Raw genomic sequence first — 27,759 nt, forward strand, 5'->3', positions numbered from 1 at the left:
AGTCGCTATTGAGTCATTGAACTGGGTCCGCAAGGCTCTGAGTGGTGGAACGATCCTAGCGAGCAGCACCTGTCACAACTGTGGCTGCAAGGCTGATTCAAAGGCGTCCCCCCATCAGGCTGAGCACTTCTCTGACCCACTAGTACGAATTCTCATCCACATTCACTTCGATTCAAAGTCGAGATAAATCCTGCTGAATGTCACAGCGGGCGTATGACTCACTGTGAATTCCTGGCCCTTAAGTCAAAAATCGAGGCGTCGTGGGTTGTGCCTTCTTGGTGGTTAGTAAAAGTGACTCTCATGACTTAATTTTCCGGCAACTCCCATCTTCCTCGACCTGCCCACATTCTGTTCGCCTCATCAATTCCGCAACCTCATTTTCGGCAGTCAACGTGCAACTAGCGACCTTTTGGGCCTTTGTCTTCTCGGGAGCCTCCCCGACTCGTCATAAACCCTCCTCGTGATCGATCTTGTCGCCCAGTGACCAGGATGGCTCAGGATCCTCATCGCATTTCTCAACTAATTCAAACCCTCGAAGCTGCAAAATACAAAGGACGGCCGAAAGGCAAAAAAGGATTCTCTTGCAAGAAGGCAACGTTCCAAGTTGAAGGCACCCAGGGCATCACGGTTGACTCGTGGCGTTTCAATGACTGGGACTACAAGCGAGATGACCTTCCTACCTATGCTCGTGGGCTCTTCACCACCAGGAGATCCGACGGTAGTCCAGAGATTGCCGTCCGAGGATACGACAAATTCTTCAACGTCGACGAAGTCCCCAAAACAAAGTGGGTCAACATTGAGAACGACACTACCGGGCCTTACGAGTTGAGTGTTAAAGAGAATGGTTGCATCATCTTTATGTCTGGACTTGAAGATGGCACTTTACTAGTTTGCAGCAAGCATTCTACGGGCACGCGCGGCGATGTCGACCAGAGTCATGCCAGTGTTGGGGAGAAATGGATCAAGAGACACGTCGAAAGTGTGGGCAAGACCACACGTCAGCTAGCAGAAGCCTTGAGAGAGATGAATGCTACGGCGGTCGGCGAGTTGTGTGACGACTCATTCGAAGAACACGTCCTCGAGTACCCCCCCGAAGCGGCGGGGCTGTACCTTCACGGCATCAACTTCAATCTCCCCGAGTTTGTCACCTTATCCGGCTCGGAGGTGCACCAGTTTGCTGATACATGGGGTTTCAAAAAGGCACAGTATGTCATGATCCAGTCACTGGATGAGGTCAAAGAGTTCCTGGAGAAATGTGGTGAGACTGGTTCCTGGGAAGGACGAGACACGGAAGGGTTCGTGGTCAGATGCAAGAAGAGAAGCAGGGATCGGTCACTTGCGCCGGACTGGTTCTTCAAATACAAATTCGAAGAGCCCTATCTGATGTATCGGCAATGGCGTGAATGTACGAAAGCTATCATTGCCGGAAATCCACCCAAGTACAAGAAGCACCAGAAGATTACCGAAGCGTACTTGCAATATGCACGGCGCCAACTAGCCAGAGATCCATCGTTGGCCAAAGAATATAACAAGAACCACGGAATCATCAAGATGCGTGATGGGTTTCTTGCGGACATCGGCCAGAAGGGATCTGACATCATCGCCAAAGAACGTGCTGAAGGAGACGGAGCTGGGCATGATGTGTCTGTCAGCGACATCGTCCTTGTTCCCATCGCCTCGATCGGATGTGGCAAGACCACCGTTGCAACTGCACTGGTAAAACTTTTCGATTTTGGTCACGTACAGAACGACAATATCCAGGGTCAAAAAGGTCGACCAGGCCGGTTCGCTGCTGCGGTAGTCCATGCCATGGCAAATCACAAAGTGGTGATTGCCGACCGTAACAACCATCAACGCCGGGAGCGACAGCAGATCATGGATGATGTCAGCAAAGTGATGCCGAATGCGAGATTTGTGGCATTACACTACGTCCATGAGCCCAAGGATCGAATGCTCGACGATATTCGCAAAGTCACCCGTCAGCGTGTGCTTGACCGTGGAGACAATCATCAAACTATCCGGGCCGGAAGCAAAAGTCCGGAGGAGATCATTGGGATCATGGAAGGGTTCTTGGAACGCTTTCAGGGCTGCGACAGGAGCACACTCCCGGATGCCGACTTCGACGAAGTAATCGATCTGGACGTTTGTGCGTCTTCTCTGGAAAACTTGGAGACAGTCGTCACCCATCTTTACAATGCATACCCTGGACTCCTCCCGGAAGAAATGCCGAGTGATGAGGACATGCAAGCCGCGATTGACTATGCCATGGGCAGTGAAGTCACGACCAAGCATGACCTCTCATTCGGCAAGTCCACGAATGGAGAGAAGCCGCACAGGCAGAAGATGCCTGTCCAAAGTCGGCACGAGGAAAAGCCGCTTACATTAGAACAACTAACGGGCAAGCTTGAATATTTCAGCATATCGGTGCCAACCAACAACATTGAATCCATTCTAACCTCCATGTTCGACCACGCTCCGGCAGAAGAAGCCCGCATGTACCGCATGCTGAAACAGTCGCGACGCATTCAGAATGACTTCCACGTGACATTAATCCACCGAGCATCTGCTACCCAAGATCCGCAACTGTGGGAAATGTACATGGAAGAATATCGCAAAGCACTGGCTGCGAACGATCTCAAGAACAAGAATCAGCTGACGCCCAATCTCGGACAAGCACGAGTCAAGCTGGAGAGAGTGGTCTGGGACGACCGGATCATGGCATTTGTTGTCCGCATCTATCCTGGTGGCGAAGGACCTTCGTGGCGCAGTGTCAATGCAATCACACATATCACTGTGGGAACAGCAGGGCCGGATATCAAGCCAAAGGAGAGCAACGACATGCTGGCTCAGTGGGAGGCAGGTGAGACGAAAGGGAGATTGATTCACGACAAAGAAGTGCCGGGAGCCGTGGTTTTGGACGGGAACGTCAAAGCTGTGCTTCAACGCAACTTTGCGAGTGGGAGATAGAATTGTGGTATCACTTGACGAGGGATGACTTGACTGATGGCGACTCATGAAAAGAGGTGAAACTGGCACCAAAAAAGGCTAGTATGAGTATGTCTGTACTCGTAGAGCACTGTCTAGCCATGTCCTCGTATGTGCGGAGGTGTGTACGAGGTACCCAGTACCTATGTAGTACCCAGTAGGTGCCTAGGAGATAGCGTAGCCAGCATGGTCTCATGCTTTTTGCTCTTTTCTCCCGTACTTGTACTTGGTAAGCCGATTCACGTTGATTCACTGTGGTTGCCGGGGCAGCAGAAGCAGCGAGTCGAAAGCGCCTGTTGGGGGCTCCGGCATAAACAACGCCAGGCGCGACTTACGTGCAGCGCCTAGTACCAAGTAGTAGTAATAGCAGCCACAGCGTCCAGTTCCCCCATCAACAGCACACCAAACCTCTCGTCTTCCTTTACCCAGTACTTCGTCCTTCAGGCCGTCCCATTGAGCTTTTCATTTGCCCCTCAGGGCTTTATCTCATCTGTTGACTTTACTTTGCACACAGTAGATCGCGGCATCCTCAGGTCTGCATCACAGTTCCATTACTTTTTGTTGTTACGCGGACGATCCAGGGCCAAATAGGTGCGTGCCAGACTCTCTCTCTCTCTCTCTCTCTCCCCACCCCGCACTACTACACGTCTACTCGGTACGCCTTTGAAGCCCACAGCACACGCGCCATCCGAGCACAGAAGCGCCCACCTGCAAAATTCGGGCCCCATCCAAACCAACAACCAAGCTGCAGCTGTTGCCAAGCAAAAACAACAGCTGCTCCACTGGCACTGCTCCGAGCACCCTCTCACCTCTGCCACATCTGCACCTCCAAACCCGTCAGCTTGCACTTGAACCTACTTGTACCTGTCCTTGTGCTTGTACCACGGCCACGACAACGCTTCACGCCTCCACCCCCTTCTACCTCTCATGTTGTCCTTCGAGAACTCCTCTTCTGTCTTCCGAGCCGTATCTTATTTGTCACTCCATTGCCTCTGACACCCGTCCTTGTTCAGTTTCAATCGTACCTCTCTCGCTCGTCCCGCGTGCCGCTCTTGTTCGCTGGCTCAGACAACAACAACAACAACAACGCGCCCCTACAACCACGCAAGCACCGGCACATCTTACCGAGACCAAAGTTCAACCGAGAACGCGGTACCTCAACCAGCACCGAAGAACGCCTTCTAGCAATCTCGAGATTGCAACTCGCCCAGACACGCCTGGGAAAGCTCGTGCGTCATTCCCCAATCATATTGAATTCCTCACATGCATCGATGCTAATGCAGTCTAGAACCCAGCTATCTTGGTCGTTCCTCGAGCATTTCAGGTTCTTTGCTCTGCCTTGCTCGTGACCTCTTTCGCCGGCTCTGCCCTCGCCATCACGGCGTCACGCAAACAAGATGCCCGTCGTAAGTCTTCCCGTCGAGAAGGTCCATCTTATAAGTCCTTTACGCGTCTTTTGGAACCTCCGCTAACCTCTCACCAGCCCCGTACTCGGCAACGAGCAGTCAACAACGAAAACGATGAGAATTCTGTGACACAAACAACCCGGCTGACCCGAGCAAAAGCCGCCGGTCTGGCGAGCACCGACGACACCACCTCTGTCGCGAAGAAGCCCCTGCAAACCAAGAAGTCCGCAACAGGAACACTGAACGGGGCGACGAGACGTCGCGCGTTGGGGGACGTGACCAATGCCGCAAAAGGTGTAGAAGTGGTACTGGACGGGAAGAAGGCAACGGCAGGCAAAGTTGGGTTACAGTCAAAGGTCGCTCAACCAACCGCTGGCGGCGTTCAGAAGCTCTCTCGAACCAACTCCTCAAGAGCCGCCCTCGGCGTCAAGGACAACAATGTCAAGCCAAAAGCATCCGCTGAGCTCAAGAAACCGGGAAGTGGCTCTGGTGTCCTGGGAAACACTGGCAAGAGAAGGACGCAAGCCTCCGCATCTACCGCGCCCTCGTCGAAAGATGTCACTCCAGATGTCGATGAACCCCCCCGCAAGAAGTCTTGCACAGAGGAGGCCGTCGAAGAAGCCCAAGCTCAGACCGAGGAGATCCACGACGTCGTTGCTGACCTGGATGCCGAAGACCTAGACGACCCGTCCATGTGCGCCGAATACGTCCGCGAGATCTTTGAATATTACTTCGCCCTGGAGAATGTCACGCAGCCTAACCCGAACTACATGGATCATCAAGACGATCTCGAGTGGAAGATGAGAGGCATCCTCGTCGACTGGTTGATCGAAGTGCACACCCGATTTAGGCTTCTGCCCGAAACCTTGTTTCTTGCCGTCAACATTGTCGATCGCTTCCTCTCGCAAAAGGTTGTCCCTCTCGACAAGCTCCAGCTTGTTGGCATTACTGCCATGTTCATCGCCTCCAAATACGAAGAAGTTCTTTCGCCCCACGTTGGCAACTTCGTCCACGTCGCTGACGATGGTTTCACAATTGAAGAGGTTCTGAGTGCTGAGCGCTACACCTTGTCGACACTCAAATACGATCTTAGCTATCCAAACCCCATGAATTTCTTGCGAAGAATTTCGAAGGCCGACAACTATGACATTCAGACCCGCACACTGGGAAAGTATTTGATGGAAATCAGTCTCGTGGACCACCGCTTCTTGGAATACAAGCAGAGTCATGTTGCAGCTGCCGCCATGTACCTTGCTCGCATGATACTTGAGCGTGGTGGATGGGTATGTATTCCAATTGCCGAGCGTGGATCTCTTTCTAATCATTGACAGGACGCGACACTGACCAAGTTTGCTGGCTACAACGAGGAGGAGATTTTGCCCGTCTTCGACCTCATGATCAGCTATCTTGAAGCACCAGTTGCACACGAGGCGCTATTCAAGAAATATGCGTCCAAGAAGTTCCTCAAGGGTAAGTCCAAGACCCAGTGTGAGTTGTCGTCAACCCGAGGCTAAAAAGACACAAGCATCAATCTTGGCCAGGAAATGGGCTAAGGACTACGGTGCAAGTCGCCGAACCGGTGCCTTGTCGCTCCCCGATGCCAAGGTTGCACAGTAGCTTGCCAACTTGCCATCACCCGACTTGCTTGCCTGACCACGGTGGCGAGCTCTTTTCGGCTTGATCTTTCTGGGAAGTCGTACACGACGAAATTTTCGGGCAACCCCTCTGAAATAAGGGTCATGCTTTCATGTCTCCATCACCGCGACGATTGAAAACGATATCCGCACATAGATTAGCATCCAGCATCATTACCATCATATCGATAAGCCACCAACACCTCTGACCACACAGCAACCTCCTAGCACAGCGAACTCTCGCCGGCGTTACTACCTGGCATCAGAAAGACTTTGGGAAGTAATCTCCGTTGGCGCATCTTTCCAGCTTTTGTTGGGGCACACTGCGAGGGCGTTCGAAATGTGGGTGGGCTTACGGTACGGGCGGGGGCTTGATTGACTGGCGAGAACGGGCGAACGTGGCGTTATTGCTTATTGAAAACGGGAGAACCGCAAAGTTGAAATTTGTCTCTTGCGTGCATTGAGTTGTTTGACTTGAATTCCCGCGCAGCAGCGAAGACCGGGAGGGTCGTGACTGTGAGAATAGGGGCTGGACATGAAACGAGGCCAAAATGGGTTGTGCTCTTTGGATTATCGAGCGGTAGCGGCGGCGTGTTCTTTGTCCATGCCTGTATCTCATGGTATATGGTTCAAGGTCTAGATGGGTCGCGCCAACAGGGCTATCGCAATTGCAATCGTACGGAGTATTTGCGTGGGCAACAGCTTCCTAATCGATGATGACCGAGTCCACCGACTGTCTCTTCTCTTTGTCTCTCTTCTGTCTCCTTATTTGATGTTTTGGTTTTGACTCGAAGGTCCCTACCGACCGATTGGTGATCCCTAAGTGTGTCTCAAAGCAGATCTAACCAAAGGACAAGGTTCGTTGCACGGTTTGTACATGTACACGTGCACGTATGTATGTATGTATGTATGTATGTATGTATTGATTGATTGATCGATTGATTAGTTGATTAACACACATATGCGCACAGATAGAAGGCGAGATCGAGCTCCTAGACGGAACGCTCTACATGGTATTAATCCAATCCAATCCGATGTAATCCCACCTCTTCCTCTTCCTTCCCCTCCCTGTCCTGTCTTCCTCCCGGTGAGCTCTCGTTGAAAGTGATAGATCAATCCAGATACCCTCCTGCCTGCCCCCGTGCCTGGCTGTGCTTGTTCATGTGGCTCGTTACACGTCCAAGGCTTTTTGCTGCGTAGTCTCAGTCTGAGGGTGATGAGGCTGGGGCTAGAGCTGGGGATCGGGATGATGCAGAGGCGGTAGAAGCTGACTGTTGCGCGCGAGGATGGACTGGCACCTCCACCTGTACTTGCTCTTGACACTCGGACGCTATCTCGGGCTTGTTGGCGGTGGGTCGGGATTGGCGCTCCTGTTGACGCCGCGGACTGTGATGTTCCTGGACCTGGAGGGCCTGCTGGTCGATGTCGACCTGGATGGTCAATCGTGGGTGGCGTTTCGAGCAATGCGCTTCTTCTTCCATATTACGAGCGTCGACTTTTATGTGCAGGGCCAAGGAAGAATTGGAGACCGGATTGAGTGTGCTATCTGGATGGGGCCTTGGGGATTATTCTGGTGTCTGCTTTGTCCACCTCGAGACTTGAGCTTTGGCGAGACAGAGCCGTTGTATTTATTAATGAGGAAGGGAAGAGATGGTCGTGGTGATGATGGTTTGCAGAGCCAAACAACCTGATTGCTGGGGCATTGGGCCGAAGAACAGTGCTTTGCAGCAAAACCCACACACGAGCAAACAACAGGCGATGGTGCCTTGTCGCGGACTCCATATACGGTAGTTCCTCCCCAGAAATCTCTCGTGACACTTTGGTAGCTGCCGTTGAAGGTAAATACCTCCTGTTAGAGATGTGGAAATGGAAAACAAAAACCCCTCAATGCAACAGTTCACCGTCTTCAGTCGGCAATGCTGATTCTGGGTAGTGCGAAAGGCTTTCAGGAGCTCGACGTCTCTAGAACTTTGCCAGACATTCCCATTAGCCACTTGAAGAGTGCACTCAGCCTTGGGAAAACCAAGGGCAACAGACAGTTTTATGGATATCGACCAGACACTCGATCGTGGGAATGATTAAACTCGTCGTGAGGCAAGTATGATGAGACAACTTGGAATAGGGTGACTGGATTCTGTCGTGTTGGTCGAGGGCGACGCTGAAGCATACAATGAATAAGGGTAGAGACAGGCATATCGAGAGATTCGAGAATTGAACATGGAGGGCCTGGGCCGGGGTTAGAAACGACCTTTAATATCTGATCTAGTCAAGGACATGCAGTTGGTGTCAATGCTGCGGGCCTTTGCATGGTTGACGTTCGCTGCTGTTCGCCGGCTTGGGTTTGCTCAGGCTGCGTGAGCCCGAGCCCTGGCTATCAATTCGAATCTTACTCCGCCACCATCTGCCGACCTTCTCATTGAAGCATTATATCTTCAACCATCTGTGGTAGTTGGTGAGCGAGGGTCTCGGCTGGAGTGGATCAGCGGAGCTGCATGTTCTTCAACAATTCAAGGCTGGAGATAAAGGGGCCATCGTGACAGGAAAAGAGCTGGCCGGAGCTGATCGTCTCAGACCTTCCAAGGTAAACGCCTGCCGTTTCGGCTTCCATTTCCGCCTCCTTCAGAGCCGGCCCCAACATCCAAACTTCTCATCTGCTCCACAGTCTCTGCACTGACCGATCCCTCCCCCTTCCCAAAGCTTCTCGCCAACTCCTCTCTGATTGCCGCCCTCATACTCTCCACCAACACCGCGGCATCGTCGTAGTCGAGATCCTCGCGCATTCCTCTTCCAAACAGAATGGCCGTTGCTTGACGGCCTGAAGGCTGCGGATTGGGTGGATATTTCTTCTTCAAAGATGATGTGGTGGCGCTAAGGTTGGGATAGGTGTAGTTCAGAGGGGGGCGGGGAACAATGTGAAAGTGCACATGCGGGACTACTTGAGCGGCGCCGGGGCCTAGATGGGGTAGATGGAAATGCTCAGTCTGGGGATCAGGGAAGGTAAGATAAGGGGGGAGAATGGTGAAATGGTGAAATGCTGGCAATGGCTCACCGTTGTTTTGCACCACGTTATAGTCGGCATCCTCGTGCGGTATATCTGGAAGGACAGCCTTGATGACAGACCGTGCGAGAAGAGGCAGGACTCTGCCGATCTGTATTAATGAATATGACCTTAGCTCTAGAGGTCTTGTAGGATGTTGGAATACAAGTGTATCAATGACTGGAAGAGGTCCAGAAAGGAATCTTATGAGATCCAACTCCCAGATAATGAACATGAATAGTAGGGAGACATTACGACGATGGTCAAACATACCTCTGCGCCTTCACTGGGACTCAAATCCCCGACTTTGACACGATGCTTCCGAGGTGCAACCAACACATGTCCTCTCGTCAAGGGCATAATATCTAAGAAAGCAATGACGTGCTCGCTTGAGTAGAGCACAAACGACGGCGGGTCGAGCTGCTCTGGGTCGAGTGCCTTTGCCATCGACTCTGATGAGGAGAAGGGAGACGTTGCATCGTAGGTGCTTCCGATGGCGCAGAACGGACAGGAAGAAGAAAAATCCCGGTCTGGCTTGGACGAAGAGTGGGTTCTCGATTCGTGAATGAGGCGAGGGACGTCGGACATTTTGTGAGGCTTCCCTTGAAGGGGCAATACCGTATCGATGCAGCAAAGAGATGTAGAGATCTATGAAAACAGGGTAAATTCTATGTATGCGTATAAAAGATTGTAACGAGGATATAACCAAGATGAGTAGGAGCACAACGGTGGGATATATAAGGGGTGAGGGGGAAGGCCCAAGGCTGATATATGCCAAGAAAAGAGAGCACAAGGGCCGCCGAGGTTGAGTTGGATATTTGTCTGACAAAATCCTTGTAGCCAGAGATGACAGATCAAGGCGCACTTGGGCGAATAAGGGGTGAGGGCTCGCTTCAATATCAAATGACGAGGTAAATGACGAGACGCTTTTTTCAGCCAGACAATCAACTACGGGGTTGACTCGAGATCCACAGTTGGAGTCACTCAAAATTCTGCCTCGTCGTTTCTCATCCAATGACCAAATTGAAATCATCTCTGCCTTCATCGCCTCGACTAAGGCTTGTTCTCAGATCAGGCGCAGATCGTTTCGGAAGTGACCAAGGCAGAATCGTCTGGCCACCTTTCCATGGCGACATCTACTAATAAAACTAGACTCGACGATGGAATATCTCATCCGGTTGGCTCAGGCGCATGAAAGTTTCCGGCGACCTGAGATCGAGGCACTTTCGACCCTTGCCCAACTGCATTGTGAGATCGTTTCCTATGCCGAGAGCTCACCGTTCTGTGTGGCGCGGTTTCCTGCCCTCGATGTTACCGTGGCAAGGGATGACGGCTCTTTTGAAAGTATCGATGCGAGGATAAAGAACTTCGAAAGCCGTTCCATCCTCTCAAAGTGCATCTACGAAATATGGGGGCAGGGACGGGACTATGATGAACTTCACGCGGATGTGAAATCAAGAAGTTCCTATCTATGGGACCGATTTCGTCATGTATCATTCAAGTTCTCGGTCGACTGTTACGGCAGCACGAGGGATATCGATGAACAGAGACATATCATCAACTCATTTCGATACCTTGATTTCAAGGGCAAGATCAAGATGAAGGACCCGCAAGTGGAGTTTGCGGTCCTGGAAGAGTGGCTTCCTGTGGCCTCGCCCAGTGAGATCCAAGAGAACGCTTTGCCCTCTAACGAGGCTGTCGACAAAATAGCAGGCACGAGTTTGAGAAAAGTGTTCCTGGCCCGCAAGATCGGCGACTCATGTCGCTGGCTACGGGAGAAGCATGACCTCAAGAAGCGGCCGTACATATCAACAACGTCGATGGATGCAGAATTGGCGTTGCTGACAGCAAACATCGCCCTGGCAAGTCCGGGCAAGATCTTCTTGGACCCTTTTGTGGGCACCGGAGGCTTTATGGTTGCCGCTGCAGAGTTAGGAGCTATTGCTTTAGGATCAGATATCGATGGCCGGAGTTTTCGTGGGAAAGGTCTCGGTCTGGATCAGGGCGTAGGAGCCAATTTTCAAAAGTATGGTCTGACCCATTTGTTCGGTGATTGTCTGACTTCCGACTTGACGAATACGCCGTTTCGCTGTCCTGCGACTGCACTCAAGTCAAGCGATGGCCGGTGGCTAGATGGGATCATATGTGATCCTCCATATGGTGTGCGTGAAGGATTGAAAGTGCTTGGAACGAGATTGAGGCAAAGTCGTGTCGAGGCAGCAGATTTTACCGAAGAAGGAACCGGTCACTCTGAGGGCTCCAGCCTGTTGACAGAGGTATTGATCAACGGCGTCCCGGCGCATACGCTCCCGGGATACATCCCACCCAAAAAGCCTTACTCCTTCGCCCGTATGCTTGACGATATCCTTGACTTCGCAGCCAAAACATTGGTTGATGGGGGCCGTATCGCGTTCTGGATGCCGAGCGCAAACGAAAACGAAGCTGGGGAGGAGGAAGTCACCACCATACCGACGCATCGGCATCTCGAACTGAAACACGAGTGTGTTCAGAGGTTCAACAAGTGGAGTCGAAGATTGCTGGTATATGAGAGAGTGCCCTGGGCCTTCGATTCAGAGGGAGGCATTAACGGGTCTGCTAGTCGAGAGGAGGCATTGGAAGCCAGCACTGGTCGTACGGCTGATGAACTGAATCCTTTTCGCAGACGGTATTTTCAGTCGTTCGGCGCAGATAGAAATGGAAGCTAGCATTCACCAGCTGTTGTATCCTTGGGGATCGTCATAGAGTCCTTGATAATCTTCCAATTTCCCCCCCTCTGAGTGGTTAAGGCGATAAGGCAGTGACCCCCATTTTCCTTCCAATACAGGAAGATATGGCTCAGCCGTCAACCTTGAGCTTTTCCACCGCGGAGACAGCGTCGTCTCCATCAGTGTTCTCTTCGTCACCCTTCCCGGCCAGACCCCTCTCCCACAGCTGCTTCCCGGTGAGCCTCTTCTCCTCGAGCTTGCCGCCCTTCTTCCTGCGATCCTCGGTTTCCTCCTCCTCCCGGGCCCTGCGCTCCCTCTCCTCCATCTCCCTGCGGAATTTGTCGCGCCACTCGAGGAAGCGCTCGCGGGTGACCAGGGCGCCGTGGAATCTGCGGTTCTCGACCTCCTCCTTCTGGCGAGCCGCGATCTCCTTAACCTCCTCGGCCTGCCGGATGCGGTCCGAGACTAGCACCTCGGCGGCTTCCTTGAGGGTCGTCACCAGCGTGAACACCATCGCCATGCCCAGCGAGTCCTCGATCGTCGGCTGCAGCGCGTCGAGCAGCCGCGCCTTGTCCTCGGCCACGTCCAGCTGCGGGTGTTTGGGCGCGTTGGGCGGCGTCGTGATGTCCAGGTGCGGTCCGACGTCCGGGTATGTTTCGGGGTAGGCCACGTTGAGCAGGAGGACGGGCGGTTCGGGCTCTTCATCGCCATGCCCCTCGCTGGGCAGGTCCAGCGTTATGGCTATCCGGTACGACGAGTCCGAGAGGTCTGCCAAAGCGGAAACGCAGCTGTCAGGTATTTCCGTTCACCGCATGCGTATATATATGTGGACTAGGAGGAGGAGTAGGAGTGGGGGTATCCTCTGTCAATGACAAGTGAGTTTTACGAACCTGTGATCTCGTCTGGGAAAATCGACTCGAGGACTTCCCGCTCCTCCTTCTGCTCTTCTATGCCCATCTCCTAGTGAAAGACGTTGTCAAGATCGCGCCCGGAAATCAAATCAAGGACAGAAGATTAGAGAGGGGACCCTTGCGCCGTTGTCGATGCAGAGAAACTACGATCGACGTTGTGCTGTGGATTGTGAAGCAACGCTCGGGTTGCTTTGCCGAATATAACCCGGACTCAATTTTTGGAGTGGATGGGAGCAAAATCAATGAGGTTGACAACGAGGGCTTCGCGCAACACCTCGCTCAGCTTACGCATGAACACAAGCTACAAACTATAACTTCAGCGCCCCTCCAGCCAATGCACCCACAGAGACGCCTCCCTTGTTCCCTTTCTTTCCGCTCAAGTCCTGCAATTCTCCCTTCTTTCCCACAACCTTGACGCCGCCTTTGCGCAGCTCAGACAAGATGTCCGCCTTCTCTCGCTCTCGAGATTTGGCCTTCGACTTCCTGGAATCGCCATCTCTACCATTAGCACTCGCGCCAACTTTCAAAGTCGACGCATTTCCTTGTGCCTTCTTCGCCCGCTCTTTCTCCCTCCTTCTCCTGCGTAATTTCTCTTCTCGGGTCATTTCGTCCTTGCTCACACTCGCGCCGCCTTTGAGAACAGCCATATTGTCCCTCTTCGTCGTCTTCTCGCCAGGCCGGTACACCTCGTGAGGCGCAAGCATGCTCTCCTCGGCATTGACACCCATTCCAACAGGCCTTGCATCCTCCATGCTAATCGTGGGTTTATCTTCCACTGCTTTGATCTCTACTTCGACTCGTTTGGGTTTGAAATGGAGATTGCTGAGCAGATCCAACTGACTTGACACCTCTTTCCACAGCCTTGAGATCTCTTCATGCTGTTTCTTCGTCGCTGCTGACCTCTTGTCGACGTATCCTGGATCTGTAGCACGGAGATGGTCCTGCTCATAAATTTCTGCAAGGCCGGACTGGGGCTTTGTGTCGTCAACATCAACCCGGCCTCTCCGCGTTTCGGTGGCGGCGCCCAAACTATCGGGGTGGCGGCGAATAACCTCATCAAATTCGCGAGCCAGGATGCGTCGTTTGATCAACTGTTCAATGTCCTCGGAGACCTCGGCGGTGACTACGGGCACAGGTTTACCCACTCGCTCGAACTCCAAGTCTTCTTCGATCAAGGAATTAAGCGGGCGGTCTGCAGCGCGTGCCTCGCCAGAGAGCGTCCAGTCTCTTTTTGCAACGTTGGCCGCTTCTAGGCGCCGGATCTCAGCGGCGATGGCGGCTCGCTGCTTCTCATGTGTAGACATGTTCTGACTTGACCGCCTCATGTCCTCCATGTCACTTCCAGATTCCAAGTCAGATTCTTCTTCCTCCGACTCAAGCAGGTCACGTCGAACATCGGAGATTGCTCGCTGCACGTCGATCTCGAAGTCTGCATGGGGCGGTTCGGGTTGCTTGGTCGGTTGCGTTTTCGGTAGTGCTCGCATCCGCGTTGTCTTTGATAATTTCTTGGGCGGAGGTGCAAAAAAGTCGGCGTAGCGAATCTCATTGGTGTTTTGCAGGCCGTCGACACGGTCATTGAGAGCTTCCTCGTCCTGGCTCATCATATCTTCGTCGGTATCGTCGGCATTGAGGTCGGCATCTCCAAAGGTTGGACCGTCTTCTTCTTCGTCTGATTCTTCTTCGCGATCCGAGATGCCTTTCCCTTTCTTGTCCTGGCTAGCAGGATTCACCTTCGGTCTGTGGAAAGGCATAGTCAAGGGATCTGCATCCCAATCAATCTCATCCTCATCGCTGGGGTTGTCGTCTTCGCCCCGTGCATCTTGTTGCTCGAGAAATTGAGTCTGTCGGTTGAAGTCGTCGATGGAAAAGAAGCCGTCATTGAGGCTGTTTGGATCTTGCCGATATGTTCTGGGATCCTGTTGGTCGGCCCCGGAAGAAGAAGCATCCATTTCGACATCGTCAATGTCCTCGAGATCACTCAAGTCTTCTGTACCATCCTCATCGTCGACGAACTCATCCTCTAGTACGTCATCCTGCCTATCGTCAACTCCTGACCCCGGCATCTCATCCTCATCCTCGTCTTCCCAGGCATCCGAAGCGTCGACTTCATCCGCGCGGTGGCCATTTCTGACAATTTGCTCGTCTGAGCTTGAGTGCAGTCGAGATCTGTGGACGGCGATATCCTTCTCTGTCTCGGTACAAGTGGCATCCAGGATCCTTTTCGCTTGTTCCCACACCTGTTTTACCCCAAAGCCATTTGTGTAAACTTGACGCAACTGCAAGACCTCGTTTTCCCGCTCAATATCACTCCGCTTTCTCTTCTTCCTGTTCTGGTCCCGCCTCAGCTTTTGCGCAGCTGCGACGTCGGCAGCCAAAGGGTCCAGAATGCATTTTACATAGGCCAAAGTCTCGGAGTGGAGAGAAGAGGAAGGCTGCAGGAAGGCGTGGGTGGAAGTCAATAGCGCGGTGACGAGCGCACTGGAATCAGCCATTGGGCTGTGGTTGTCAAGGGCACCGATAATAGAGATGGCATGCAGCACTGCAAACCGTTAACAGTGGCGCTACCTGTGCGCAAGGCTGCAAAAGGGCAAAGGTGCATCGGCACACTTGGGTTCTGTGCAGTGTTGCATGTAATCATCGATTCGAGATAATTTTTTTTTCAGGGGGGGGGGTTCCTCCAAATTGGTAAGGTTTGGCGGCAGATGGTGGTGGCACAAAACCACACTGGACTCCGTAATGTTCTGGCCAAAGGGCTGGGAAAATGTGAAGCGGAGTGTGAATAGGCGAGGGGGCTAGTACGTGAGTGGAGGTGCTGAACAATTGTGGCAAGACAGAAATTTTAACTAAGTACTACTGTACTTGGTGGTACTGTACATAGGTCATGGTGTGCCTGGTGAGCCTGTAACCGAGTAGGTCCTAGGGACCCCACCCGGATGTCCGGCGGGACTACCTACGGGACCTACTGTACTTACGGTAGGGACGCCAGTCTACCCGGTAGGCACCCCTGCTGGGCTGGGAGTGCCCCGAAGCCTTCTGCAACTCATCTTTAGCGCGCGTTGTGTGAGGGTATTTACCTGTTGCGGTTCTAGTATGGACTCCTGCGCAGAGTTGCTGCTGAAGAAATCAAACGCCGTGGAGTAAAGTTTCCATTATCAGGTTCCCAGCCACCTGGAAGTCTAGGTAGAGATAGGCGCAGGCAACTCTTTTAGTCGATCTCGGCACCGGGCCATACCCAGTAGATAGATAAATACCGAGTACTCGGTAGATAGTGCTCAGTGCAGTCGCGTGTGAAGCCAGTGCAGATTAAATAGAGGAGGGGAAGGCGGAAAAGGGAGGAGGTGAATTCTGTAGATCTCGATACATTTCACATGTTGCGAATCCACAAAGAAGAAAGAAAAAATGACCAAAGCCAATAACGGGCACAGCCACCGATGCAAGCGGCCGTTTGCAAGGAGGGGGGCCTCTTGGAGTCACTGGCCCAGTGCCGAATGACGTCTGGCTGCACCTGTTTCTCTCTTGCTCTTTGCGGCGAGGCGGCGACATGGCCAAGATGCGTGTGAGAAACAGGTCGAGTCGACCGCCAAGTGCCCGACTGATACGATGCCGATGCCGAGGGACCTTGTTATCATCTCGTAGTGATTGCCACTCTGTTGTACGTACACAGGAGACGTTTGGTGGTCGTGGGATTGACGAAACTCTATCTCCACATGCTGGAGCGGCGGTCTCGCAGGATGTTGTCTGTCACACTACCGAGTATTTTGATTCTGAACAAGCGGCTCCAACGTCCAAGGGAGGAGCCACAAGCCAGGCTCCACGAGGCCCAGCACAATTATACTTAAATACTTACCTATGGTCACTGCGCCACTGGCACTGGGCAGCCCTGGCCACCGTCTTAAGTGGTGCTGGGTACTCTGATCCGAGTAACTACTCGTACTCCATATTATTACCTTTTGTGAATCATTTTGCCTTTCTCGTTTCTGCTCGTGCTAAGATTGATTTCTCTGTCACCTCGCGCCCCCATTGGTACCCATTGGTACCCATTGGCACCCCGCCCCAATGCATAATGCATACATAGCCTGACAGGTCATTTGTTGCCCGGCGCCGCTCACCTTCACCTTCATTTTGCATACCTATTCTCCATTTCATGCTCTCACTGCCATGGAACAATCAGCCCTGGTCATTTGAACGCACCGTTTATATGTGCTCCCGACTGGCCCTCCGGAGCGTTCCAGCAGAGTTACACACAACACGACAATACGACCTTTGGCGCATAGGAGCTCTTTCACCGCTATGAAGTTCGGTGACAGCTTCTATCAGAGGTCGGTTCCGGAATGGGCCGCCTACAACTTCAACTACAATGGTATGAAGCAACTCATCAAGCAACGTACATCCCCTAATCTTTCCGGCCCTGTCGAAATCCCCGTCCAAGGCAAGAGTCGATGGGAGGAGACGGACAAGGTCTTGCTCAATCACTTACGAGATCAATATGACAACATCACTCTGTTCCTGCGGATGAAGCGGGGAGAAATTGACCGGCGACTGAGCTCGCTCAAGAAGCAGATCGCCATCCTTCGGACATATGGCGATGAAAGGGCGCTGGAAGTTGATGCCGTCGCCGGCATCCGGAGCCGCAAGTATCGCAAACTCACCCGCGAATGCGAAGAGCTGGGGGACCTCATCCAAAAGGTTGCTCGCTTTGCCTCTGCTCAGAAAATCGCCTTCCGCAAAATCCTCAAGAAGTATACGAAATGGACAGGTTCGACCACGCTGCAAACTCGCATGGACGTCGAAGTCTTCTCGTCCAACCAGCTGCAGACCGACTACTCAGATTATCTTCAGGAATTGGCTGAACAGACAGCCATCCTCACCGAGAAACTGGCCATTCCAACGCTTAAGAAGCATCCCCAACAACCACCCTCCGGTCAGCAGCAACAGGATAGAGTTTCTGCTTTGGGCCTTCGGTCACCCATATCTAAAATCAACAATACCATCAAGCAAGCCCCTGCCGCGTTTGATGCTGCCGTTATGACGGTGCCATATGGCGAGGCCGCCGGCAGTGCTTTCTACTGGATTCATACAGACAACCTCGACGAGGCTCGTGCCATCATTCAGAGACATATGAAGAAGGATGACACTCTCGCTCCCACCCCCTCACGGACAAGCTCCAATGCATCACTGACGCCACAGAGAAACGCGTCCCTCTCCATGTCAAACAACAACAATCTCACTCACATGGTCTTCTTCGACAACGCACAGAGATTTGTCAAGGACCAAAGTTCTGTCAGACCCTCCAAGATAGCCTTGAGTGCGTACTGGACCCGCGCTAAGGACGCAGCAGTCACTCTCGCCGGCCTTTCACCTACCTCTTCCGGTGAAAAGGCCCTTCTCCTCGACCGCGAAGACCTCGTTATTGCTTTAAACCGGGATTCCCATTTGACAGGTGGTTCGAAAGAAGCCACCACCATTCAGCGATATCTCATCGAGCACAGGGATGTCAAGCCCTTGGCCGAAGTACGAACCTACCGGACACGTTACTCCGGCATGACCAACACCGCCGACGTCGCGAATTGGGCCACGCTCGATACCTCGGTCTCTTTTGGTACGGTGGACATGCAGCACCTCGGTGAATTGCACCCCTTTTCCCAAGACAGCGACACCTTCCCACATGCCACGTTGCATATTCGTTGGGAATTTGCTCGGACTCCAGCCGTTGTTCGTGCATTGGATGAGTCGCATCTGGCGTACCGAGTCTATGATTTTACTCTTGAAGACATGGCCATTCGCAAGGTACACAAAGATCTCCCTCAATCACCATGGCAATCACTGCTGGAGAAGGACATCACCAAGCTGCCTCTTCCCCACGTCGGTGAGACAGCATCCCACCTATTCCGACTCAGAACCGCAAACCGGGTCAGGGTCAATGCAACCGATCTGAGTGGAACGTCCTCTGGACCATCCTCCAGTGAAGGCCATGCAGACAGTGTCTTCTCTACAGCTACTCGTGGACGCGACTCTATTACATCCGATGAAGCTCGAAACACAGAGGCAGTCACTTCGCCTCTCGAGTCAAAATCCCCGTCAAGCAAAAAGACACGGAAGCGAGCACGAATTGTGGTTCCTGAGCCGCGCCCGTCTCCGATCAGGTACTGGAACGAATTTGAAGATGGCGACTCCGATGTCAATCTTGAGGAATCTTACGTCATCTACCTCGATCCAAACGAGCCTACTTTCCCAGCTATCTCCAAGGCGTGGGGAACCCTGAAGTCGTGGTGGCCCCTCAGGGCTCTGATGAGAGGAAACAAGCCTGCAACGGAGAGAACGCCATTATTATATGACGAAGAGACGGCTTCCATTGAATCGTCAGACTCGGACTCGCTGATGATAGTGCACGACGGGCAACTGCATCGGACTTTTATTTGGGGTCTCGTTGGCGGCCTGAGCGCCGCCGTTATTATTGGTCTTGCTCTTGTGCTGTTTATATGCTTGCAAGCGTGAACGATGCTAGGGATCAAATGGGGCATGTCGTTCGGTTGCTTTTTCTGTTCAGCGGGGCATGTTTGGGTGTCATTGTTTTGGAGAGGCTTTAAGTCTAGCCTCCTTTCTACACGGCCGTACTCTTCAAGAGCCTTTTCGAAATGAATGCATGCTACACTAAGTCATGAGTAAGAACACGATCCCTTGTTGCAGGACCTTGGTGGCTGATGGCCTGGAGCAAGTGAAATCGCCGATGGACAGATTTGACTTTCGGCTAGACGGAACATGGGAAAGCAGGGCACGCGACCAAATTTCCCAAGTTGAGGCCTTCCCGCCTCTTTCGAGCATTAGGCCACACAGCTGGTGGGCTAATAGAGGGGCCTAATGTCGCGCTACGAAGCACCTACTTTCAACTACATGGACGGATGGTCATTCCTACGCAAGAGAACTTTGCCTGCATGCCCGCAGTCCCTGCTGTTACGAGTCTCGACCATCACAAACAACCACCGCAGCACTCGCCCTTCCTCCGGGCCTCCATGGAACATTCCGTAAGTTAAAGATGATGATATCGTCCGCGTATGGTATTTTCTTTTCCCCTTTCTCTGTGTTCACCCCCTCATTATCCTCTGAAGCCGATGGCTGGGTTCAAGGGTCGCACCCCCACTCCAACCGTGTGCATGCAGGCATGGCCCGGGCACAGCTGGCTACTATGTACCCAGTATGCAGCTCTGCTCTGATGCTCTCTTTCGCCAGAAGTTAAGCGAGGTATGTATTACATATCGCAAGAAATGACACTGGAGGTTGTCATGACGCTGCGACTCATACTGAAGCCACTTCTGGAAAGATCCTGGCGTCCGATGCAATGGTGCAGCCGGTGGCATTGAGGCGTTATCCAGTCCCTGGCATATGACCAAAGTAGCAGGTATGCCGGACGACTTTACGTGAAAGGGTCATTGTGAGGCCGAGCAGGCCGAGGCGACTGTTATCTTGCTTGCTTCTTATCTATGTACACAGCACTTTCAGGAGCTCGATTGCCAGAGTTGAGCTTATCAGTGACTGCCCGAATCGACATTTCTCAGTGGTCTCTCCTAGATCTGAGGTTCCCCGGAGATGCAGATTGCGGCTGGTAATCTTCGTGGCACAGTGTCATATCTTCCACAGAGCTTGTAAAATCCGTGGACATTGGTCAAAATGTCGCCGCCTTTTGAGTGCCTGGGCCTTGTGAAGCTTCATTGCTGTTCCGTGAACAAACATGGCTGGGGATGAGGAGCAACCAGATGAAAGGACTCATCTCCTTCCTCGGGACAGGAGGTTTAACTCCATCGCCCTAGACGCAGACGCTGCCTCGGTCGTCTCTTCCCCCATCAGTAAAGAAGAGCAGGCACTAGGCGACACCGCCGTGGGAGAACGCCTTCCGTACAATGACTATACGACAATTGACTGGCTCCATGATTTGGTAGGAGAGATCGACTACGATTAATTAACCAAACTCAAGTTGACCTTGTACAGATCAAAGACTCATTTAGACATCGTTCCGTGCACAGCGGGAAAGGCCTTCGCAATGGACTTATGGCAGCCTTCGACTCTTGTGAGGGTTGGATTGCAGCTGCGGTAATTGGCACTCTAACAGCATGCGTTGCTTTTCTTGTGGATATCGCTGTTGCCACCGTCAGTGACTGGAAGACAGGATATTGCCAAAACAATCCGTTCGCCAGTAAAGAACTTTGCTGCTCAGGGAAATCACCATTGATGCCCCTGGCCGAGACTGGTGAGATCTGCCCGGAATGGAAGTATTGGACGAGGAATTATTGGTATGGGTTTGGAATATACGTGGGATTTGCTCTGCTCTTCGGCATCATCAGTGGAACAGTTACGTTGACTACGAGAAGAGCGCTTCCGACAACCGCTCCAGGCGTTGGGGACACTGAACCAATCCGGAAGAACAGCAACCAAGCGAACGGCGAAACTCTGAAGCCTACAGCTGCGGGCAAGTCCATCTACATGGCAGCTGGGAGTGGTATCCCCGAGATCAAGACGATTCTGTCTGGTTTTGTCATTCCACATTTCCTGGACCTTAATGTCTTAGTCGTGAAGGCGGTCGGTTCGGTCTTTGCTGTTTCGACAGGTATGTGTTTGGGCAAGGAAGGTCCTTTCGTGCACATTTCCACGTGCGTCGCATACCTTGTCGGTATCCGATTCCACAAGTATAGAGAGAATGGTCGTAAGCTCCGAGAACTACTTGCTGCTGGTTGCTCGAGTGGTCTTTCTGTCGCATTCGGAGCACCCATTGGCGGCGTGCTGTTTGCGTACGAAGAAATCTCGACATACTTCCCACGCAAAGTGCTCTGGCGAGCGTTTGTTTGTTCTCTCTTCGCGGCCATGACACTCAAAGCTCTCAATCCGACTGGCACCGGCAAGCTTGTGCTCTTTGAGACCAACTACGGCACCACCTATCAACCATATCATTACGTTGTATTCGTGGTCTTGGGTATTGCTGGGGGTGTCTTTGGGGGCATCTTTTGCAAGGTCAACTTCCTGTGGTCTCGCAGCTTTCGCAAGTACAGGATCATCAAGAATTATCCGGTTCTAGAGGTGTTCTTGGTTGTCCTCGCCACGGCCCTTTTGCAGTATCCAAACCCTCTGGCGCGAGAACCTGGCGATGTCATTATCAAGAACCTTCTGGTCGACTGCGGCGAAGGCTCACGAACAGACTACGTCTGTGTGCAAGAAGGACACGCTTCGCCGTCACCAAAATACCTGGGCTGGCTGACTTACGGAACGCTTGTCAAGCTTGCCCTGACAGTTATAACGTTTGGCATCAAAGTGCCTTCGGGGATCATCATTCCCGCTCTCGATGGCGGAGCCTTCTTCGGCCGGCTTGTCGGCCAACTGCCTTTCTTGGCACAGTCTATCTCCCCCGGAATCTTCGCCATGGTTGGTGCGGGTTCCTTTTTGGCTGGCGTTAGTCGGATGACCATTTCGCTTGCGGTCATCATGTTCGAGTTGACGGGCGAACTGGAGTTCGTCGTGCCAAATATGATCGGCATCATGGTGGCCAAATGGGTGGCAGATGCTCTTGAGCAAGAAGGTGTGTACGATCTTGCACAGACAGTCCTAGGGCATCCTTTCCTCGACTTGGATCATAGCATGAAGCTCGTTCAGCAGGATGCTCATCTCGCCGAGGAGCTGATTCCTCCTCTCCAAACTATGCGCGAGGTCACGGTGGACGTACCGGACAGCGGCATTGTCCCCCGTGTTGTCCTGACAGAGAAGCTGCACCAACTCCGCCGTCGAGGCCTTATGGACGCTGGACTTGTCCTTGTCCAGAGAGCTATGCTACAGGGCTATCTAGCAGAAGGAGAACTCGAGTTCGGGCTGGAGACTCTGGGTCACCCGTTTCCTGCGGGCTGTGTTGTCCGTCTTCTGCCCCCGGTGACTGGTGTGCAATTACAAATGGAGCACGAGGGAGAGCTTGATCTGTCACAGTTCATCGACCGGACACCGTTGACGATCTGTGCCAAAGCCCCAATGGAGTTTGTGGTGGAGATGTTTGGCAAGCTTGGCCTCAGGCATTTGTGTGTCACCGAAGAGGGGACCGGGAAGCTTGTGGGAGTGATTATAAAGAAGAGGCTGGTCGTTTGGCTGGAAGGATTAAAGCATTGACGGCGCGCGCGGAGCTTTGAAGGAGTGAAGTCTAACTCAATATGACGGTTGAATTTTTTAGTGTCGACCTGCTTTGGGATGGTTAATTTATCTGAAGGACGTCACAACATAAGTAGGTACACCAGAGCATAACAAGAAGAGTATAGAACATTGATTTTAGCCTGGCCCTTTCTCGTCGGCGAGGTGGAAGACGTTGCGAGGACGTTGGGATTTGAGGTCAGGTCAAGATCATGATGAGGGTGACACGAGTGATGTGCATGCATGCGTGTTGCTGCTGCATGGACCGATGTAGTTAAAGGGGGGCTTGAGAGGGGCTTGAGAGGGGACATCGGGGCACCACCAGCACCGCCTAGTGGCCCTGGCACCAAAGAGGGGCTTTAATGAAGGCAGTTACTGTACATACTTGGTAGCTCGCTACTTTACATGAGACATCCAATGGGTTCTGCAGGTGCTGCATGCAACAACAATGGCGGGGAATAGGCCGTTGGTGCCGTCAATCCACTTACTACAAGTACAATTTCTTCTCATGCCACTGCCACCCATGCACGAGGTGGTCCGTACCCATTGCGATTCGAAGGCTTTTGTTTTCCTCGTCACTAGTCCTCAGTGGGCCGGCGATCATCTCGCTGGCCATGGTGTCTCTTTTGAGCTTGGTTTCTCTTCAAAGGTCATCCAATTCTTCAGAACTTTCATGCTGTCGACACCTTCCGCCACTAGCTTCAAAGCCTCCCTAACCAAACCCTGCTCGTCGTCTTCTGCCCCGCCATGCTCTCTTGCCTCCCCCGTCTCCACTGAACTGCAACAAGGGCAAAAAATTTTTGGGGAGGAAGGTAAAAAAATTTTTTACTTTTCAGCAGCTGACATGGTTATGATGGATTAAGTTGTGAGGACCACGTCCGCACCTAGGACAAGCCTGGTGCTGCGAGGCCGCTCCCGAGTAAAGTCCATAGTGGTGACTGGAACCCACACAGCTACGTCCACCTCCAACACGAGTAGCAAGCTTTGCGTCAACACGAACTGCATCTTCCTCACTGTGTTGGCCTCTGACCCTCTTACCCTCGGGTCGACGTTATTTGTCCCGCTCTATATTCCTCATTCCCTGACCGTCTCGCGTCACACGAGGGACGATTACAGGCTACGGACTAGTACTCACGAATGAGCATAGTGTGCCCTTCCTCAGGCCCAGCCCCTTGTGCGTGTTTCTCTTGGAAAGAGCCGGCCACACTAGTAGTGGAGTTTGCATGTGAATTGCGGGACATCATGATATCCTCATGAGCAACTAAAATGTCGACGACCTCTTCGAGCAAACAGCACGCCCGCCATAGTTCCAACTTCTCCAAGAGCCGACCAGCTCCGATGCCCAGCTCTCCCTTGAAAAGATCCCATAGTGATCAAGGTATCGAAGGGAGCAGTCTCTTGGCCGCTCCGGACCGTCCTTGGATTGAACGCCCTCGAGCCAGCTCTTCATCTAGTCAGCCCGCAGAGAAAACTCCCGCAAGATCCTTCTATGTCCGTTCTTTCCATGGTCAGCTGGATCCGGCTCAGTACTCTTCTTCCGCTGGCCTAAGAGATCAGACTGCTGAACTGGCTGCGTTTGCTCTCTCCGAGAACGCCTCACATCTTGGAAGCTCTCCGCCCTCTTCCTCAGCTGCCTCTGACGATGGTTACCCTGAAATGATTGAAGAGGTCTCCGAGCCTGTAACTCCAGAGGGCTCGGAACTTGACCACCCTGGCGATCCAGCCATCTCCGAGTTGACGGCGATGATACAAAGTTCTATAGGACAAGAGGAGGAGCGTCACCAGCACACGAATGGCATCGACAAGGCAACGCCAGATCGTCCAACAACATCGAGTAGGCTGGAGCCCACCCAGCCTGACGAGTATACGGCCCTCATTGGTGAACGGCGGGCAGAGCCTTTGAAGAATGGCCATTATACGGATGTCGAGCGACAGTACGGTTCGGACAAGGGCGGTCTCATCCAGAGATGCAGGGCCTCCGCGAGGAGAATGCGGTCATGCTGTTATACTCTCTCACACCCCAAGACGTGGAGTGCCCGTGCCATATATCGGGAAGCTATCGCACACCCAGTCAGTCTCCTTCCAGCCGTGTTTCTAGGTTTGCTCCTGAACATCCTCGATGCGCTCTCCTACGGCATGATTCTGTTTCCTCTTGGGAACGAAATCTTTGATGGTCTCGGCTCCGACGGCATTGCCATGTTCTATGTCAGTACTATCGTTGCCCAGGTCGTCTATTCCTCTGGAGGCTCGATCTTCAGAGGAGGCATTGGGTCCGAAATGATTGAGGTTGTTCCCTTCTTCCATAAGATGGCCTTTACCATCCTCCAGAAGGTGGGGGAGCAGAACCCCAAGGCTGTCCTTGCCACCACGATACTGTCCTTTGCCATCAGTTCCGTTCTGACTGGAGTGGTGTTCTTCCTCATGGGAGCTTGCAAGCTAGGATCCTTGATCGGGTTCTTCCCGCGCCATATTCTCATTGGCTGTATCGGAGGCGTTGGCTGGTTCCTTGTCGCTACTGGCATCGAAGTCTCTGCTCGGCTACCTGGCAATCTGGAGTATAACCTTGACACCCTCAAACAGCTGTTCCGTGGCGACACAATCGCCCTGTGGACCGTACCCTTGTCGCTTGCCATCACCTTACTCATTGTACAACGCTTTGTAAAATCAAATCTGTTGGTCGGCGGCTACTTTCTCTCGGTTGCTGCAATTTTCTACTTCTTCAAGTTTGCTTTGGGCATTTCGATGGATACCTTGCATACGGGAGGCTGGGTTTTCGATCCCCCACCGGCAGGGAACCCCTGGTATCACTTCTACACGCTGTACGACTTCAACGCGGTGAGCTGGGGAGCTCTTGCGGATACTATCCCGGCGATGTTTGCTCTGACGTTCTTCGGCGTCTTGCATGTCCCGATCAACGTGCCCGCTCTGGGCATTTCTACCGGCGAGGATAACCTGAGCGTCGACCGCGAGCTGATCGCCCATGGTGTCTCGAACTGCCTCAGTGGTCTCTTCGGCAGTGTACAGAACTATCTCGTATATACCAACAGTCTCCTATTTATGGACAGTGGCGGCAATGACCGTCTTGCAGGGCTGTTGCTGGCAGCCTGCACCTTCGGTATCCTTTTGGCTGGCCCGGCTATTATTGGTTACATTCCCATCATGGTTGTTGGTGCCTTGATTTTCTTATTAGGTATAGAGTTGCTTGAAGAAGCTCTCGTCGGAACATGGGGCAAAGTTCACAAGCTTGAATACGCCACCATCTTGATCATTGTCATCACCATGGGAGTGTGGGATTTCGTGATTGGAATCCTCGTTGGCATTTTGCTCGCCGCTCTGAGTTTTGTTGTACAAACGTCTCGAAGAACTGCCATCAGAGCCACCTATTCTGGGCAAGTTGCAAAGTCTCTCGTCAGACGACCGCCAGTCCAGCTCAAGTTCTTGCGAGAAACAGGCAAGCAGATCTTTCTACTTAAACTGGCCGGATATTTGTTCTTTGGCACCATTGTCGGGGTTGAGAACAGAATTCGAGCCCTTCTTGAGGAAGATGCGTTCAGAGATCGACCTCTGAGATTCCTCATCTTGGACATGGCTCAAATTAACGGCATTGATTTCTCTGCCGCGGAGGCGTTCACCAGAATCAACCGTCTACTGCAGAAGCGTGGAGTCGAGCTTATCGTGAGCAGCTTGGACGTTGATGGCGAGATTGGACAAGCTCTTCGTAATGTTGGCCTGTTTTCGGCAGACTCAAACGTCCAAATCTTCCCTGATCTGAATGTGGCATTGGAGCACTGCGAGAATAAACTTTTGACTGCCCTATATCGTCAAGAAGAGCAGCGGCGCACCAGGCGGATAGGAGGGCACCTTGACATGCCTCGCGCTCGGTCTCAGGAGCTTTCGTCCTCGTACAAGGCGGAATTTATGGGCAGCTCCCCCAGACGAAGTCACCTCCATCAAGTCGCCCAGACTACTTTGGATGAGGACGCGTCCAGCTTGGCCAAGTGGCAGGCTTTCAAGCAACCTCTACCCTTGATGCTACAGATCTTTGCGGATCTCTCGGAGAAGACCGAGGATTTCTGGTATCGTGCTATGAAGTATTTTGACAGGGTTGTGTACCCGAAAGGCTCGGTCTTGTTCAGAGTCGGGGACCCTGCTGACGGCTTCTACATGCTTGAAGAAGGCATTCTGCGTTGCGATTACGACTGGCCACAGGGCAAGTACTCTGAGCTGATTGTGTCGGGGCGACCATGCGGAGAACTGCCTTTTTTCTCCCAGACACCGCGCACTGCCTCGATGGTGGCAGAGAAGGACTGCGTTACGTGGAAACTAGATGCAAGGAGATGGCATGAGATGCAGATACGAGATCCGGATGTGGCCCAAGAACTGCTCGTTATCAGTATGAAATTGACGAAAGAAAGGATGGATGCTGTTACTTCGTATATCCTGACGACGGCAGGTTGAGGAGGGGGCATTTTCATTTCGTCATCGAGACAAAACACGGTACGGAGTACATATCGGAATGGCAGCTTCATATTTGGAGAGGCAGCTTGTAAAGATAGGAAGACAAAATCGGCAAGCGTTGGGTCAATCAGCAGTCTCGCGCTTTGGTTTGTTTGGAAGCAATTGGCGCTGGAGGTATTCATCGAGCCCCTTAGCCCCAATAAGGGGACCACCACCATGTACAGGTCGACAGGACATTTAAATCGCGGCAGAGATGAAAAATCTGTATCCAGTGTGAACTTGATCGTTTGGGCGTTGGTCGAGCAATGAACGAAATATGTACGGAGGAGTTGTGTCTCCTTTATTGAATTGAGAGGTAGGCTCGATGTCGGGTAGCTCACTGACAGGGCGCAGGAATCCGGATTTAGCTCTTTCAAGTGTTTTTCCTCGTGTCGTTTGAGATTCGCAGGACCGAGTAGAACTGACTGA

General features: G+C 52.5%; 9 protein-coding genes across 9 annotated transcripts; 6 read left to right on the forward strand and 3 right to left on the reverse strand.

The window, feature by feature from the left end:
* Positions 1–489: 489 nt before the first annotated feature.
* A1O5_08860 (uncharacterized protein) lies at positions 490–2,967 on the forward strand (the record flags this gene model as incomplete). The annotated part of the gene is made up of 1 exon (XM_007749441.1): positions 490–2,967. The coding sequence occupies one exon, from the start codon at positions 490–492 to the stop codon at positions 2,965–2,967; it is 2,478 nt and encodes an 825-aa protein (XP_007747631.1).
* A 1,415-nt stretch (positions 2,968–4,382) lies between these two features.
* Positions 4,383–5,905, forward strand: A1O5_08861 (G2/mitotic-specific cyclin-B; the record flags this gene model as incomplete). Its single annotated transcript, XM_007749442.1, has 3 exons — positions 4,383–4,391; positions 4,469–5,674; positions 5,723–5,905. The coding sequence occupies 3 exons, from the start codon at positions 4,383–4,385 to the stop codon at positions 5,903–5,905; spliced, it is 1,398 nt and encodes a 465-aa protein (XP_007747632.1).
* A 2,687-nt stretch (positions 5,906–8,592) lies between these two features.
* On the reverse strand, positions 8,593–9,650 carry A1O5_08862 (uncharacterized protein; the record flags this gene model as incomplete). Its single annotated transcript, XM_007749443.1, has 2 exons — positions 8,593–9,174; positions 9,336–9,650. The coding sequence occupies 2 exons, from the start codon at positions 9,648–9,650 to the stop codon at positions 8,593–8,595; spliced, it is 897 nt and encodes a 298-aa protein (XP_007747633.1).
* Positions 9,651–10,222: 572 nt separating this feature from the next.
* On the forward strand, positions 10,223–11,767 carry A1O5_08863 (uncharacterized protein; the record flags this gene model as incomplete). The annotated part of the gene is made up of 1 exon (XM_007749444.1): positions 10,223–11,767. One exon carries the CDS (start codon positions 10,223–10,225, stop codon positions 11,765–11,767), a length of 1,545 nt encoding a protein of 514 aa, XP_007747634.1.
* A 130-nt stretch (positions 11,768–11,897) lies between these two features.
* Positions 11,898–12,724, reverse strand: A1O5_08864 (uncharacterized protein; the record flags this gene model as incomplete). Its single annotated transcript, XM_007749445.1, has 2 exons — positions 11,898–12,535; positions 12,658–12,724. 2 exons carry the CDS (start codon positions 12,722–12,724, stop codon positions 11,898–11,900), a joined length of 705 nt encoding a protein of 234 aa, XP_007747635.1.
* Positions 12,725–12,986: 262 nt separating this feature from the next.
* On the reverse strand, positions 12,987–15,170 carry A1O5_08865 (uncharacterized protein; the record flags this gene model as incomplete). Its single annotated transcript, XM_007749446.1, has 1 exon — positions 12,987–15,170. The coding sequence occupies one exon, from the start codon at positions 15,168–15,170 to the stop codon at positions 12,987–12,989; it is 2,184 nt and encodes a 727-aa protein (XP_007747636.1).
* Positions 15,171–16,968: 1,798 nt separating this feature from the next.
* On the forward strand, positions 16,969–19,173 carry A1O5_08866 (uncharacterized protein; the record flags this gene model as incomplete). Its single annotated transcript, XM_007749447.1, has 1 exon — positions 16,969–19,173. The coding sequence occupies one exon, from the start codon at positions 16,969–16,971 to the stop codon at positions 19,171–19,173; it is 2,205 nt and encodes a 734-aa protein (XP_007747637.1).
* A 1,231-nt stretch (positions 19,174–20,404) lies between these two features.
* Positions 20,405–22,815, forward strand: A1O5_08867 (uncharacterized protein; the record flags this gene model as incomplete). Its single annotated transcript, XM_007749448.1, has 2 exons — positions 20,405–20,608; positions 20,662–22,815. The coding sequence occupies 2 exons, from the start codon at positions 20,405–20,407 to the stop codon at positions 22,813–22,815; spliced, it is 2,358 nt and encodes a 785-aa protein (XP_007747638.1).
* A 1,284-nt stretch (positions 22,816–24,099) lies between these two features.
* On the forward strand, positions 24,100–27,291 carry A1O5_08868 (uncharacterized protein; the record flags this gene model as incomplete). Its single annotated transcript, XM_007749449.1, has 1 exon — positions 24,100–27,291. One exon carries the CDS (start codon positions 24,100–24,102, stop codon positions 27,289–27,291), a length of 3,192 nt encoding a protein of 1,063 aa, XP_007747639.1.
* Between the last annotated feature and the right edge of the window lie 468 nt (positions 27,292–27,759).

The sequence above is a fragment of the Cladophialophora psammophila genome, assembly GCF_000585535.1.
Source record: "Cladophialophora psammophila CBS 110553 chromosome Unknown aczJe-supercont1.14, whole genome shotgun sequence".
NCBI classification, from domain to species: Eukaryota; Fungi; Ascomycota; class Eurotiomycetes; order Chaetothyriales; family Herpotrichiellaceae; genus Cladophialophora; species Cladophialophora psammophila.